The 15,792-nt window shown below is 35.5% G+C and overlaps 1 protein-coding gene and 1 long non-coding RNA gene across 2 annotated transcripts; one reads left to right on the plus strand and one right to left on the minus strand.

Annotated features, from left to right (window-relative positions):
* Positions 1 to 4,426: 4,426 nt before the first annotated feature.
* On the minus strand, positions 4,427 to 7,524 carry LOC134259185 (uncharacterized). The gene is made up of 2 exons (XM_062741781.1): positions 7,229 to 7,524; positions 4,427 to 6,950 (listed from the first exon to the last, which is right to left on the minus strand). The coding sequence occupies exon 2, from the start codon at positions 6,929 to 6,931 to the stop codon at positions 5,696 to 5,698; it is 1,236 nt and encodes a 411-aa protein (XP_062597765.1). The 5' UTR covers positions 6,932 to 6,950; positions 7,229 to 7,524; the 3' UTR covers positions 4,427 to 5,695.
* Positions 7,525 to 9,985: 2,461 nt separating this feature from the next.
* LOC134259184 (uncharacterized) lies at positions 9,986 to 11,798 on the plus strand. The gene is made up of 3 exons (XR_009990301.1): positions 9,986 to 10,106; positions 10,234 to 10,333; positions 11,514 to 11,798. It is a non-coding gene; the product is annotated as an uncharacterized LOC134259184 (long non-coding RNA).
* Positions 11,799 to 15,792: the final 3,994 nt, after the last annotated feature.

Raw genomic sequence — 15,792 nt, forward strand, 5'->3', positions numbered from 1 at the left:
GATCATTCATATATACATTAGACTAGACAATAAAATTTTGATGTCGGTCCACGACAAAGGAAATATTGGGGGTCAATTTTGACTACCTCCACGTTCTTAAAATGTAAACATTTTTTGATCCAGTGATAACAGTGTAAATTTACGCAAAATAAATCAAATGAATAAAAAAATAAATAGAAAACAATTTTGGTTAACAGTAAGCATTGATGAAATAAGTTGTCATGATGTAAAACAAATAGATATGAGCAATTATTTCTCGAGATGGTTACTTACTTTGTCCTCCTTTTTGAAATTGCACAACGTCTAACAGTGAATCAACCGATGCCTGACCTCAATGTAGAGAGTGCGCGAACGGAATTGTGGGAAGGGGACCAGACTATGTCCATCATCACCGAGGCCTCGCGAGACCGAGAACTCCACATCCGTAAACATGGTAAACAGCCCATCTGAACCACGTGGAGAAATCGGCATCGCCACATAGATCTGCACTCCATCATCTGATACAGACATCGTCCGTCAGCTATTACCATCCGACTTCGTAACCAACTCAACTTTCTCTAACACTTTAACATTTACACAAATATGTTTCGTGACCTTGCTGACCAACTCCCGTTTAATCAACTGCAACATTGCATTCGGTATGGCGGCGGAGAAGTGACCTAGGGCCTATACATTTGTTCGTGCTTTCGACAAACTAGGTCACCTATATAATTAGTTAACAAGATTGCTTTGATCACAATTTAAAATTTTTTTGTTGTTTATTTTATAGATGTTGATAGTTGACTACAGTAACTAAATAAACATTAGATTTTTTATGGGACTATTTTTTATAGTAAAATTTGATGTCAAGGGGCGGGGCAATAAAAATAACATGAAATGCCTCGTGCGTTTTAAATCTACTAAATTAGACGGTATTTCGATTTATTTTAAGATTGTTATTTTAAGTAAAACTGGAAATATAAGGAATCGTCCGTTATGCAAATTATCCCATGTTTTCCGCTATTATATGTTTTATTTGAACCGGAAACATTGCATCTCAAGGGTATACAATATTCATACATACATACATAAGATTTGCACAAGCTAAAAAATATACGTGTGTTAAGGGGACGACCATTTGATTCTGAGGGGGGCTGGCAAATTTTTTTGAGACGGATTATTTATTTTCATGCCTGTCGAGGACAGATTATTTACTTTCAAGATTTACAAAGACAGATTATTTATTTTCTTTTATGTCTTACCGTACCTTGAGCAGTTGATTCTAAAAGACTAATCATTTATATACCATATTCGGCTACAGGATTTGGGGGAGGGGAACAGGGTCTCTTCGTCCAGGCAAGAGGTCTGGGGCCGCCGTTAGGGCCCCTGTGGGTCCTTGGCGAAGCCCTTGAGGAGGCCAAGGAGTACCCCCCCCCCCCCCGAAGCTCTTGGGTTTTGTTTATTTTAAGAGTAAAACCAAGCACTATTATAGTGGTTTTGGTTATTATGAACCAAAGTATGACATAATTAATACTGGTCATACCATACTTTGAATGAAGTAAGTGCAGGGAGCAAAGCCACCTGAAGCTCTTTGGTTTTTCTATATGTATAAGAGTATAACTTTTGTGGGAATTGGTTAGATGTGTACCAAAGTATGACATAATTAAGTCATATCATACTTTGAATGAAAGGGCCCAGGGGTCGAAGCCCCCTGAAGCTCTTGGGTTTTTGTGTATTTTAAAGAGTAAAACTAGGCACAAATATATTGGTATTGTCCCAAAGTATGGCATTATTATTATTATTATTCATATCATACTTTGAAATGTTAAGGGAGGGCCCGGGGTCGTACACATGTACGTCCCCCTTAAATCCGCCAGAGTAAATTTTGTATTTTATCAGGAAAGTATAATAATTTGGCAAGAAAATTTATCTTTTGTGGTGTATAAGAATTGGTTTGTATTTAAAGTTATTCATCACACCTACTAAGTGCACATTGTCATGTTGATAAACTGACTTAAGTATCAAGTCTGGTAATCTGACTTAAAATACTATTTGGTTCTAAAATGGCGAGCGAAGCGAGCCAAAAAATTTTTTGAATTGAAGACTTTTGAGATTAAATAACACGTAAATAAAAAAGGTATTTTTACAATATTTAATTATCAGAAGTCAAGGTCAGATTATTTATTTTCTCTGTAGTGGAGGACAGATTATTTATTTTCAACATTTTCAGGGACAGATTATTTATTTCCAAAATCTGCCAGGCCCCCCCACCCCCCCCCCCTCCTCAGAATCAAATGGTCGTCCCCTAAAAATATTTTTTTTCATTAAAATTACGACGTAGATATATAACTGAATGTTGAAAAGATGGTCTCGTTAAGTATTTTCTTTATGTCAATGACAGTCGCCCGCGTGGTGCAGTGGTTAGAGAGACTGCTCTAGAGTCGCGAAGTACGGAGTTGTTCCTTACGTCGCGGGTTTGAATCCCACTGTGGGACGTTGAGACTGGTCCTTCGGATGAGACTATATAAACCGAGGTCCCGTGTTGCAGTAGGTGCTGGCACGAAAAAGATCCCTCCCTGCTCAATGACCGTGAGTGCCGAGTATAGGACAAAATTTGCAGCTCTCCACCGGCAGGTGGTGGCGTCTCCATATGAGTGAAAATTTCTCGAGAGGGACGTTAAACAATATACAATCAATCAATATGTCAATGATTGATTGATTGATTGTATACTGTTTAACGTCCCTCTCCAGAATATTTCACTGATATGGAGACATCACCATTGCCGGTGAAGGGCTGCAAATTTAGGCCTATGCTCGGCACTTACGGCCTTTGAGCAGGGAGGGATCTTTATCGTGCCACACCTGCTGTGACACGGGGCCTCGGTTTATACGGTCTCATCCGAAGGACCGCCCCATTTAGTCGTCTTTTACGACAAGCAAGGGGGTACTGAGGACCTATTCTAACCCGGATCAATGACAGGTAGTTATTTGAAGAAATTCTTCTGCATAGGAATATAAAACACGTTGGATTATAAGGGAACATATTTTATGTCAAGTCCAAGATAATCCTAATGCAAAATTTTATAAGGCAAAATGTTGTAATTCAAAAACCCTCCGGCTGTTATTCCATTTTGCGTCAAATGACTTAGGCACTATTGTTCTGGATGAGGGATAAACATATGCCCCAATACGTTAATACTCTTGAAAATCACTTCAAAGTTGAGATCCTACACAAAAAACAAAACAAATCTGCTCCGAGGATCAACTTCCACTCAAGCATACATCAACATGGTGTCACATGTCTTATGTAATATTTAAATGCATCCGATTTCCATCTACCCAGGAATCTAATCTGACTATCGCTCATCCCTCGTGATGCACAGTAAGAGGCCATTCCGATTCGAAAGGAATGTCCTTTGAATCTATTGACATCCAAATTACAAAACATGAGGCTTTGCTTTAATATGTTTGAAAATTCTTGTCTTGTGACTGCAGTGTTTTGGGGGTAGCAAAAAAGGGGCCCATCGGTCCTCCCTCTCATCTTAATGTAGTGTTCTAATGCCCCCACTGGACAATATTTTAAAGAGTTGCAAGAATGAATTGTAAGAGTAAAAACTTAAACATCAGAATGTTTATAATTTTGAAAGTGAATCAAAACTTTACTTTTTTGAAAAGTAATCTGTGAAATTTGTAAAACCTTATTAGCAGTGCCAACTGATGTTATCTCTCCTATTCTGAGGAAGCCGTGAAAAGCCAATAAAAACACTGTTTCAAATAATGCCCTTTTATATATGTTCGATATTGTATGTTCTAAAGCATTACAAATTTTATGCAGAACTACTATGGTTATTGGTAAACGAATATCCATTGAAGGTCTTGATTTGCGACAGGAACTTAATAGTTTCTGAATGAGAAAGCATGATGTATTGTCAGGCAAATTATTAATTTTATGTATATATGCTATTGATGAAATAAATGACACGATAGAGGAGGCTGCATAACCTTCAGCAAATAAATAAGAGATAAACAAAGCCAAAGTTTCCTGAGACAACGGAAGATCATTACTCATATCAAATTTGTTTGCAAAATTTCTATAAATAGACCATGCCCGTTTATATGCTTGAGTGGAAGCTGGTGCCAATGTTGAAGTCAACAGGTTCCTCAAGACTGGTTCTAAGGAGGTAATGTTGGCAGATTGGGAATCACCGTTGGTTCTTTGTCCATCCAAGGAGCAAGTTGATGGAACTGCTGCACCTTCAAACGAGACAAGCAATCACATAGAATATTTTCCTTGGTACCCAGATGCCTAGCTTTAAACAAAATGTTAAACTGCAAACAAATTAGCACTAACTCTTTAACCAAATACATTATACTTTTATCCTTAGACGATTGCTTGTTAATTATATGCACAAGGGCATAATTGTCTGTGTAAAAGTAAATCCATTTGTTTTTAAAAATATGACTCCAAACTTTAAGAGCTAACACTATTGGGTAAAATTCCAAGAGAGTAATATTACATTTTTTCCAATTATCATTCCAAGTCCCATAGAACCAGTGCCCACCTAACACTGCCCCGTATCCTATAGATCCTGAAGCGTCTGTATACAGTTTTAATTCATTGGAATCAACCCACCTATCTGGTAAGAAAACCGACCTACCATTAAATTTTTCCAAGAAGGCTAACCAAGTACATAAATCTGCTTTTACTTCTTTGTTTAGTCTAATGCGATAATATGCTTTTGTAATGCCAATAGTAGTGTTGATAAGTCGCCTTAAGAACGCTCTACCTGGCAAGACTACATTACACGCAAAATTAAGAAGACCAATCACTGACTGCATGTCCTTCAAAGTAATCTTTCTGCTTGGTAAAAGCTGTTCAATTGTATCTCTACATTTTTTAACTTTATAAATAGGTAACCTTGCCTCCATCATCTCGGTGTCTAATTCATATCCCAGAAAAGTCATTACCTTGTTAGGACCAAATGTCTTATCCTTAGCCATAGGTACACCTATGTCGGCGCAAACTGTTAAAAATGCCACAAGTTTTTTGTGGCACTCTGTCGCAGATTTGTCAACAATTAGAAAATCATCTAATACATGAGTCATAAATTTAATTCCTAATTTTTCTTGTGCAATCCACTGAAGTGCTGTACTAAACCTTTCAAATATACGACAGGAAGAACTGCAACCCATCTGAAGACATGTGTCAAAATACCAATGACCTTGCCAAGTGAAACCAAAGTATTCAAACTGTGATGCATGTAAGTTGATAATTCGAAATGCATTAGAAATATCTGTTTTGCAACAATATGATCCTTTCCCACACTGCTTAATGTTTTGAATAGCATCCTCTACAGAAGAGTACTGAACAAATGACTCTTCCTCGGGTATGCCATCATTGACAGACTCACCTTCCGGATATGACAAATGATGGATCATACGGTACTCACCCTCTGTTTTCTTACTAACTAGACCTAAAGGGGAACAATTTAAAATTGGCAGTGGTTTCTCTTTGAAAGGACCCATAATTCTACCCAAATTTATCTCCTTTTCTAACTTTTTGCTAATAACTTCTGGTAAGTCCAGTGCCGATTTTAAATTTTTTGAAAGAGTATTTCTACTTTCCCCTGTGTAACCAATGTAGAACCCATATCGAAAACCATTAACTAAAAATTCTGTTTCTACCTTGTCATACCCCACCAACCAGTACTCTAATCTACTGGGATTTACTGGAGTTGGACCCTTTTGTGGGATAGGTTGGCTTTGAGAATTTAGCATTACCTGTGTTGGTTGATGTGCCATTTCCTTGAAATGGTTTTTGGGTTCTGGATTTGTCCAAGAAACGAAATGGCCGTTGAATTGGTTTTTTACATATGTAGATTGGATGGAAGCCACCACAGTTATAATATCTGTGCTGGAATTTGCATGATGAACCAAGCCTACAATACCTTCCAGCTTTGTGATAGGCAAAGCATGACCCCTGAGGGACTTCCTCATACGTACCAAATGACGAACGGTCTGGTGTTATTTTGCTTGACTTCTTTTCTGATTGTTTGAGGCGAGCATTAACATATATCTCCATATGGACATCACCCCATTCTACCTCACCTTGTTCTATGAGTTCCCTGAACTCCTTATCATATTTTCTCCAGTCCCCCTTTTCCTCTGCAATTTGCCTTACTGATTCCATGTGTTTTGCAAGCTTTGGCTGTGCAAGTGTATCTTTAATGCAATATATTGTCACATACCCATTCCACGCAGTTACCCAGTCATGCAGGGATAACGAACCATCCCTAATTTCGTCATCATCTGTGGATCGCATATTGTGGATTACCACCTTACCTGTCTGATCCTGTTCCTCTACCTTGATGGAATACTTACTTTTCCCCTTTTCCTTTTTTAACAACAGAGCCATATCAACATATTGTTTTGACCAAATTTTAGATTTTATTTTGTCAGAAACAGTTGCCTCTATCGGTACTGATGAGCTTACAAAACCTGATTTCTTACCGACATTTGCTGCAGGTGGAAGTTCAGTACCTACAATCTGTGAACTGTGTTCGATTACAGCGCCTGATACCAATCCTGAGATACTTGCATCCACTGACTTATTTGTTATTTGACAAACTGACCCAGAAGAACCTGCTGTTAAGCTATTGCTTGATGTAGTGGAAGCATTATTTCCCCTTTCTCCCCCCATATTATGAACAGAGATACTCCCCTGATGTTGCAGTAATGGTTTTATCTCTGCTAACACCTTCTCCGTGACTGCCTTTGTTATGGTTTGGGTTAATGCAGCCAAGGTTTCTGGAGGAACATCAAGGGGTTGAGTGCTTGTATCGACAGCCACAGCATCATTGATAGTGGACTCTCCAGTTCCGTTCTGTGCACGACGTGGTCTTTTCACCTGACTTGTTTTGGACTTTTGGGCTTTATTCCTTTTGCCTGGCATAATGCTGGTAAATATATACCTATATCAATTTAAAATTAAGGAAGAAGTATGTATCCAATATATCATGTTATGTATAAATATAAACTGTAAAAGGCTTCGGCCTTAATTGACAATGAACAAGAATTGTAAGACCTCACTGTAGCCAGTGTAGGCCCCAACTGTAAGAGTCAGTTAGCCTACATGACAACGTATTTGATCATATTGATATTTAACATTACATTATATAACCACTTTCATCGCTCAGTACAATGTGTAAATCTAATACAACAAACTAGAAAGTGATGAACCTTTTCTTACAATTAATTTTTCACTTCATTGATTCTGCCGCTTTTCGATAAAACACCCTGTATCACCTACAGTTGTTGACAAAAATTTTCCGGAAATAGAGTAAATAATAGAATGTTTTGGAACAGATCTGTATTTCCCGAATTGCCGTAAGCCAATAAAAGCACCCATTGTGCGACTGCAAAAGCCATTAGTCAACATCACTAAGCCGATGCTGATCAGTAAGAACTATCCGCCACATAAAACGAAAAGTTGACATAAGTTATAAATCACCACCTTTGAAGCCGACAACCCTCGCACCGTGTCAAATTCCCTAGAAGGCTGTAGTGCCAAGTTCCCACAGATAACAACCTGTTCGGCTGTTGTTAATTGTTTTCATCACTACTACAAACGAGGTACTTGAAGGGCTTGTAATGTATTTAAGCGCAGTTGCAGAACAATAAAACCTTAATAAATGAATAATGAAAAACAACTATTTGTACAAGACTCAATATCATATAAAGGGGATAGCAAATACAAACAGTAAACTTGTACCTTCAAAAATGAAATGCGGATATGTTTTTTTTTTTTTTTTAATTTTATTTTAATTCCTCCATAATCTGGACCATTGAATCGAACATGATTAGGTAAATCAACTTGAAGTGAAATCGATATAAAAATCATCAAGGTAAAAGTGGGCCTAACATGAATTTAAAAACCAAAACGGCTAAATGTCAAGTACAAAAGACTGCCTGAAACTTGTACCTAGGACTTGCCTAAAGTACTGTAAAAATTCACAATATTTTAGTAATCAACTAATACCGAAACAAACAAATTGGCAGATATTTTTCCGACAAATTGTTTTCTTTTTATACAGAAAAAGGATAAATCTGGAAGGCATCAACATGCACTTCTAGACTTATCAAATAAACAAGCGATGGAAAATAAATCGCCGGGGTAAAAGTTGAAACTAAAATGAAAAGACCCGCATGGGTACAAACTTGGCAAGTACAAATGACTGCCTGAAACTTGTACTTAGGACTTGCCTAAAGTACTGTAGAATTTCACAATATTTTAGTAATCAACTTATACCGAAACAAACGAATTGGCAGACAATTTCCAACGATTTTCCTTCACAGAAAAAGGATAAGTCGATCTGGAATGCATTGAAATACATTCATAGACATCAAATAAAAACCGATGGAAAAAATCGCCATATGCATGGTAAAAGCTGAAACTAAAATGAAAAAACCCGAACGGGTTTATACTTGGCAAGTACAAAAGACTGCCTGAAACTTGTACTTAGGACTTGCCTAAAGTACTGTAAAATTTCACAATATTTTAGTAATCGACTAATACCGAAACAAACTAATTGGCAGACATTCTTCCAACGAATTTACTTCACAGAAAAAGGATAAATCTGGAATGCTTTAAAATACATTCCTTGATATCAAATAGAAAAACGATGGAAAAATTCGCCATCTGCATGGTAAAAGCCGAAACCAAAATGAAAAAACCCAAATGGGTTGAAACTTGGCAAGTACCAAAAAACTGCCTGAAACTTGTACTTAGTATCTGCCTAAAGTACTGTAAAAATTAAACCAACAACGAAACAATCAAATTTGCTGATACTTTTTCCAACCGAATTTTCTTCACAGAAAAAGGTTAAATCCGTTTTACATTATTAGACATCCTAAATGCCTATCGTAATGTTAAAATAACAAAATGTTGTATAATTTCAAAGAATATCTATCTGAAAAATTGACGAACAATAAAAGAAACAAAATGGTGATAAACTTTTATGACTTAGATGTATATCTATTTTCTCGCTGAAATTAAAGCTCCCCTTATACTCCTATATAAATGAACATTCCCCTGACTGTTCAGATGAACTCCGTCGTGAACAATTTTACGACTGCAGTCTCCTTCACGGGGAGAAAAGAAATAATTCCCATGTTCCCAAAATACGCAGTAACCCAGTGCTGGCAATGCATCTCTCAATATTGCGTTTACTTTGTCTGCAATATTATTGTACCCAAAACGAACACCAAATCGTGGCAATAATTTACAAACAATTATTTTTGCAACTTTATAGCGGCGATGCATTACCGATACCACAGATTCAATTTCTCCAGCTAACAAGGTAGCGACGGTACTAGGACTAATATCGTTCTCCCCAATCATTAGAACAACTACATCTGGACCTAAAGCAAATACGCTCTCCATATCCTTAGATATTACATCACGAACCTTTCTTCCACCCACACCCCTGTACAGAACGGAATGCGTTTCTCCCAGACCAAGGCTCGCAGAATACCTAATGTCACCATATTTCAAGAATTCATGAAAACGACGCACAATTGAGTGTCCAAGAATGACAACTGAAGTTTTACTCATAGAAGACATAATGAAATAAATTTACTCACCAAAATCTTGATAAAATAAATAACAAACTAAATAACAAACTTTGAAACAACGTCCGTCCTCCAAGGATGTAGATGGGAGAAAAGGCAGAGTAACGCACCGCATGGTCAGAATTTCATTTGTTAGATTTTAATTGGTCAGATTTTGATTGGTCAATCTCTGCCTCTCCTACCACGGTAAGACATGGAACAAAATTAACATTACAAAGCACAGCTATACAGTATTTCAGACTTTCACATTCAAGGAGGACACTTATTGATTACAATAAAAATTTTTAAGTAAACTTAAATTTATTTATTTAGATAAAACTAACCAACAATACCGTTAATGATTTTAGAATACTAGTATACACAAGGATTCTTTGGAGTAAATTGTCAGCATAGATGTAGTAGTCACTGTTTTAACGGTGAAACCTGTAGTAGGTTTGATGGAATCTGTCCCCGGGGATGTCAGGATCAATATCAAGGACTGCTTTGTGATTATCAGGGTATTTTTAATTCTGTTTTAATATATTATGTCCTGCTGAGTATTAGACCCCAAATATTTCAATATTTTAATATACTAGGAAAACAACAATAAAACGTTCATAAACCTGAACTTCCATCTTGTTGTAGATAAAACGTCAAGCGGAACATGGACCCTAGAGTTCTATATATTAATAGTCCTGAGCATCATATTTGGATTATTGATTTTCTTCTTTCTAATGCTAATTAGGTAATATTCACAAACAATAGTGATAAAGTAGACTTCCTATTTTTGTTAAGCTCTCTCTTATCTTGTAATCTTCATGTTTTATCAAATTATTGTTAGGAACTTCATGATTTTGACCATTTTCGAATTGTAATTTAACTGTCTTCAGAGAATATTTAATGTAATCAAACTGTGTTTTTCTTATCAAATTAATGTTTTACAAAAAGTTGTCTGAAGTAATATTTGCTAGGATTATTTTTTCTCGAATATTCCTGCTATGAAAAAATAACTTTGAAGAAAAAATTTACTCTTTCAAGAGGATGTTTTCCCTTAAGGAGCACTCACTATGTTTTAAGTTTTCTTGTCGAAAAAAATATTTCTAAAGAATTCAAAACTTTTAACAATGGACTATATGCGAAAAATTACCAATATTTGCCTTAAAAATCAAACTTTGATGGAGAAATACATAATAATGTTCGAAAACAGAGAGATATCTGCAGACTTCAAAGCTCTGAAAATTTCATAAGCGACGATGCCATGCATGTATAACATGAGGAAACTATCGTTTATATAAATTGTCCATGATTTCTATAGGAAAAGCTAAGGTGTATATTACGTCGATATTTTGAGTAAAAATCACCTAGTGCAGGTCTTCTCGAGCTCAATATTTTGATATTATGTGAAGAATGGTTATATCAAATTAAATGAAATATGTAAATATTGTTCTGGTGCAGGCTTGAAAAAAATTGAGCAAGGTGTATATTACGTCGATATTTTGAGTAAAAATCACCTAGCGCAGGTCTTCTCGAGCTCAATATTTTGATATTATGTGAAGAATGGTTATATCAAATTAAATGAAATATGTAAATATTGTTCTGGTGCAGGCTTGAAAAAAATTGAGCAAATTTGACAATGTTTCCGAAAAATAACACCAAATCCGAATAGTTTGTGACGTAAGGGAAAAATGACAATAACCTACTTTGAACTATCATATTTGTTATTAATTTAGATATCTTATACAATATAATCAATTTAGCACATTTCAAGAAATTTTCAAAATTCGAATTTTGTTTGGGCACAGATATGCAATACACCGCATATAGTTTTCTTTAACTACTTTTGGTGAAATGACTGGTATATAAGTTGACATAAACCTATCCGTAAAATCTTATTGTATTCTCATATATTCATTTTATTATTGAAGACGAGGAGTCTTAAAATTCAATCCAAGGAAAATAACACGCCCCTTCTCAAGAGATGGCGATGAAACAAATGTAGGAAAAACTACCACTGAAAAACCAGTTTACGAGGAATTGAAGGAAAAGGAAAATATAAATCAATATCAGGAATTGCAACCTACAAAACCAGCTTACGAGGAATTGAAGGAATTTGAAAATATACACCAATATCAGGAATTGCAAACCACAAATAAATTTTGAACAGATTTCTTCAATGATGTGATAAAGACTTTTAAATAGAGTTTTTAAATAACAAGTTATACTAAAACCTATTTGAGGGTACTGAATCAGTAACCTCGCAGCTTAATTTGCAATAGTTTAAAACTGCAATGTAGGATCGATATCTAGCCACATAGCCACATTGGAAAAAAAAATTCAATGGAACTCAAAAGGAATTATGACAACGTACATTTTATTTGCAATATCACTGGCAAAGTATTTTATTTACTCAAAAAAGTACATTTTTGTTATCATCCTCATTTTACATGTAACTGTGAGATCATGAAAATGCATTATTCAGTTCCCAATTATAGTTTTTATCCATTATATCCAGCATTTTATTAATCAGTTATTCTTGAATTTTTGTTTTAATTCCATTATTTTCCTTTGCTCAACTGTAATTCTAATAAGTTAAACATGAAATTGTACCTTACTCTTAATCAGTCAATTGTAAATCTAAAACGTCACTATTAAACCCAATCAATGTATTACCCCTTTCCTTTTGTTTTATTAATGATTGTGTATTGTTTAACGTCTCATTCGATAATTTTTCACTCATAAAAAGACATCACCGTATGCCGGTGAAGGGCTTCAAATTTAGACCTATACCCGGCTCTCAGGGCCATTGAACAGTGAGGGTTCTATATCGTGCAAACGCCTACCGTGACACGGGATCTACGTTTTCATTTTAAAGTCATATTCAAAAGACCCGTGATTTTCACTCCTAATGCCGAGCGCTTGGAGAAGAAACAGTCACAACATGTGTTTAAGTCTTACATGTAGGTTTGACGCGGCGCCGTAAATGAGATCGAACCCGAACCTCCCGAACACAAGTACCTTTTACACTTTATGTAAACATTCTATTTTCTGAGCAAGTATAACTAACAACCTCATGAACAAATTAAATAGTCATCAATAATATTTTATTGGAATCCAAATCAACGTCTTCAAGTTGAAACTTGGAATTGGTGATATTCTTCAAAATGATAAACTATATTTGATTATTTCAATGTATGTTGTTTTAACGCCCCCCCCCCCCCCCCCCGCCTCAAGAATTTGTTAAACGTTATTATATCTATATCAAGGGGAATATAGCTATCGATGACAGACATGAATCACTGTATTCTAGAGTAACGTTCTTTCGGAAGGCAGGGAAAAGATGTCATCCTAAAGAAATCGTAGGCGAATTTAAAAAGATTCTACTGATTTTAGCGAAGACTATGGTGGCTGGTATAGGACATGGTATGAGAATTTTTTTTATTAATTCGAGGCCACGAAATAAACATTCGTGGGAACAAAATAAAATTTGTGGTCACGAAATAAAATTTTTGGCCACAAAATAAAAATTCGTGGGAACGAAATAAAATTCGTGGGAAGTAAATAAAATTCGTGGCCACGAAATAAAAGATAAAAAATCTAGTGTATTGACTAATTGACAGATCGGGTTCGTTATTTAGATGTGTTCATAGACGCACGCCGATGTGCAGACAAAAATCTGAGAATACATGTTATTTACAATAGCTGAGATTATCTGCAGTGCATTTTTCAATGTATTTTACACAGTTTGAAATAAATAGAATGTAATTGTAAGGCGTTTTTAGTCAATCACTCAATGTTTATTTATTTAACAATTAGTGGCAGAGTAGGCCCCTATTATCGGGAACGTGACATCTTAAAAATGAGAGCAATATTCGTATATTGTCATGATTGTTTTCACATAAAACTCAACTGTTTAATACAAATAAAAGTGTGTTCACTTCAATAAACTTTAAGGTACATGTAATTGTTAAGGGAAAAATTGCGATGAACTAGTGAGATCAGTATTGATACTATTTATTCGTACATCAGCTCTTCATGCAATTTACCGGCAAAAATCAAATTTCAATAGTTAATAATAATTCAGGCATATTATTCAATACCCATAACGATTTTTAAGAAAAATCTATTTGGCTCAGTCTAATTGAATGATAATAATAAGTCCCTTCATCTTGAATGACATACAAGAGAAGCTAAATATGACATTATATAGCACAACTTTATTTCATGTCAAGGAATTTTATTCCGTTCCCACGAATTTTTATTTCGTGGCCACAAATTTTATTTCGTTCCCACAAGGTTTTTATTTCGTGGCCACGAATTTTATTTCGTTCCCACGAATTTTATTTCGTTCCCCAAAAATTTTGTTACGTGGCCACGAATTTAATTTCGTTCCCACGAATTTTCATTCGTTTCCACGAATTTTTATTTCTTGGCCACGAATTTTTATTTCGATCCCACAAATTTTATTTCGATCCCACAAATTTTATTTCGTGGCCGCGAATTAATAAAGAAAAATCTCATACCATGTCCTATACCAGCCACCGTAGAAGACCGCTAAGTCATCTAATTAAATTTTGTCGCTGGCTGGTGCATTATCAAAAATATTCATGCGCCAATCAAAGTTTTCGTCAATAGGTATTCAGGCCTAGATAGTGTTCATTAGTCCCAAAGTATAGCTCTCTCCTACCAGCCAGAATTGGAGAGGTTGGTAGATTTGGCAATGTTTTCCAACAATGGTAAATTTTTTTATCGATTTAAAAAAACTTAAAAAAACTTAAAGGTATTCTATAAATAAATAAAAACGTTAAGGATTGTTAATTTATTAACATTTTATGCTCTTCTGTTTACGATTACCACCTCAAGACGAAATCTCTATTTTATGACGTATTCAATATCAAAGTCAATAAAACAATTTAAAATAGGAGAAGAGCAAACAGGGACCTCCAAAACATCAGAGGTGGGATCAGGTGTCATTGAGGAGTCAGCATCCTCTGCCGATCGGTCACATCTGCCGTGTGCTCCTTGTTATGATCGGGAAATAACGGAGAAATCTGTCGTCAATCAGTGTGTATAAATAATGAACTAACACTTAGAATGGAAAACGTTAGTCAGCATTTGAGTCAATGATAAATTGTCTTTGCTGACAATGTCATTGTATCGATCAAAGGTCAACGACATGATGACCTTGAACGAGACTGCTGATATTTTTGTATCATCAACTTGTTTTTCAATATTTTACCTCGTTTTAAAAATTATTCATGCGTAGAGCATGCTCTTGCGTATCGAATCAACGAATATACACATGTATATATGTACAAACTCCGAAGCCAGGTGATGAAGGTATAGACGATAGAAAAAAAAAGTCATCATATTTATCATAAAGCTTGGTTGTTAGCTTACCATTAATGTTTTTTCAAGTACAATATCCAAGTATGAAAAAGATGTGTCAGATGCTGTGGTATCTTTTATCTCAAGCTCAGCAGGATTTATCTATCGACAGAGGAATGAAAATAACCATTGTTAATTGACAATACGACGTCGATATATCTTCAAGTTGAATTGAATGCCACAGCAAGTGTTTACTTATTTTCCCGCATTGATAAATTTTATGCGTCAATCAAAAATGCTAGCCCTAGCGATAAATTAGTCGCCAGTTATAGTCCCTATAGTGTAAAATACGAAGAGTACAGTAACATATCCACGTTAAAATGAACAGGTCCGGGAATTATTATTTTTGTCTCATGATTATGTACATGTATGTATTTATACATTTTCAAGCTTAAATGTATCCTTTTTTGTCACTACAAAAAATTATTTTCCATCATTTTTGATTGGTTGAGGCTATTGCTCTCATATATCGGAGGCTGACTCAGTTTTGCAAAATTTTACCCAAATTTAACGTTGCCCTTAATTTTTGAACAGTTATGGATTGGCTTTCATAACTCACATATCTTATCCTTGTGACAGCAACCAACAACTTCAGGCTTTTGCCCTTTACCTTAAACTTTGACCTACTTTAAAACTTTAACCTTGGTCATATTTCTCATGGTTAGGGAGAGGGCATCGTCGGAAGCCCACGGGTGATCTCGTCTTTACTTATCACCCGTGGGCAAACTCGCCGAAAAATCGTCGTATGTAATTAAATATGCATGGGGTCATTTGATTGGCCGCATCACAGAGTCGCGATGCGAAACAACGAATCATTGT

The sequence above is a fragment of the Saccostrea cucullata genome, unplaced genomic scaffold (genome assembly GCF_032062105.1).
Source record: "Saccostrea cucullata isolate Sc308-1 unplaced genomic scaffold, CSIRO_AGI_Scuc_v1 ctg13173, whole genome shotgun sequence".
In the NCBI taxonomy this organism is placed as follows: Eukaryota; Metazoa; Mollusca; class Bivalvia; order Ostreida; family Ostreidae; genus Saccostrea; species Saccostrea cuccullata.

Coding starts and splice junctions, on each gene's coding strand:
- LOC134259185 (XM_062741781.1), bottom strand. CDS start 6,931: ATGCCAGGCAAAAGGAATAAAGCCCAAAAGTCCAAAACAAGTCAGGTG.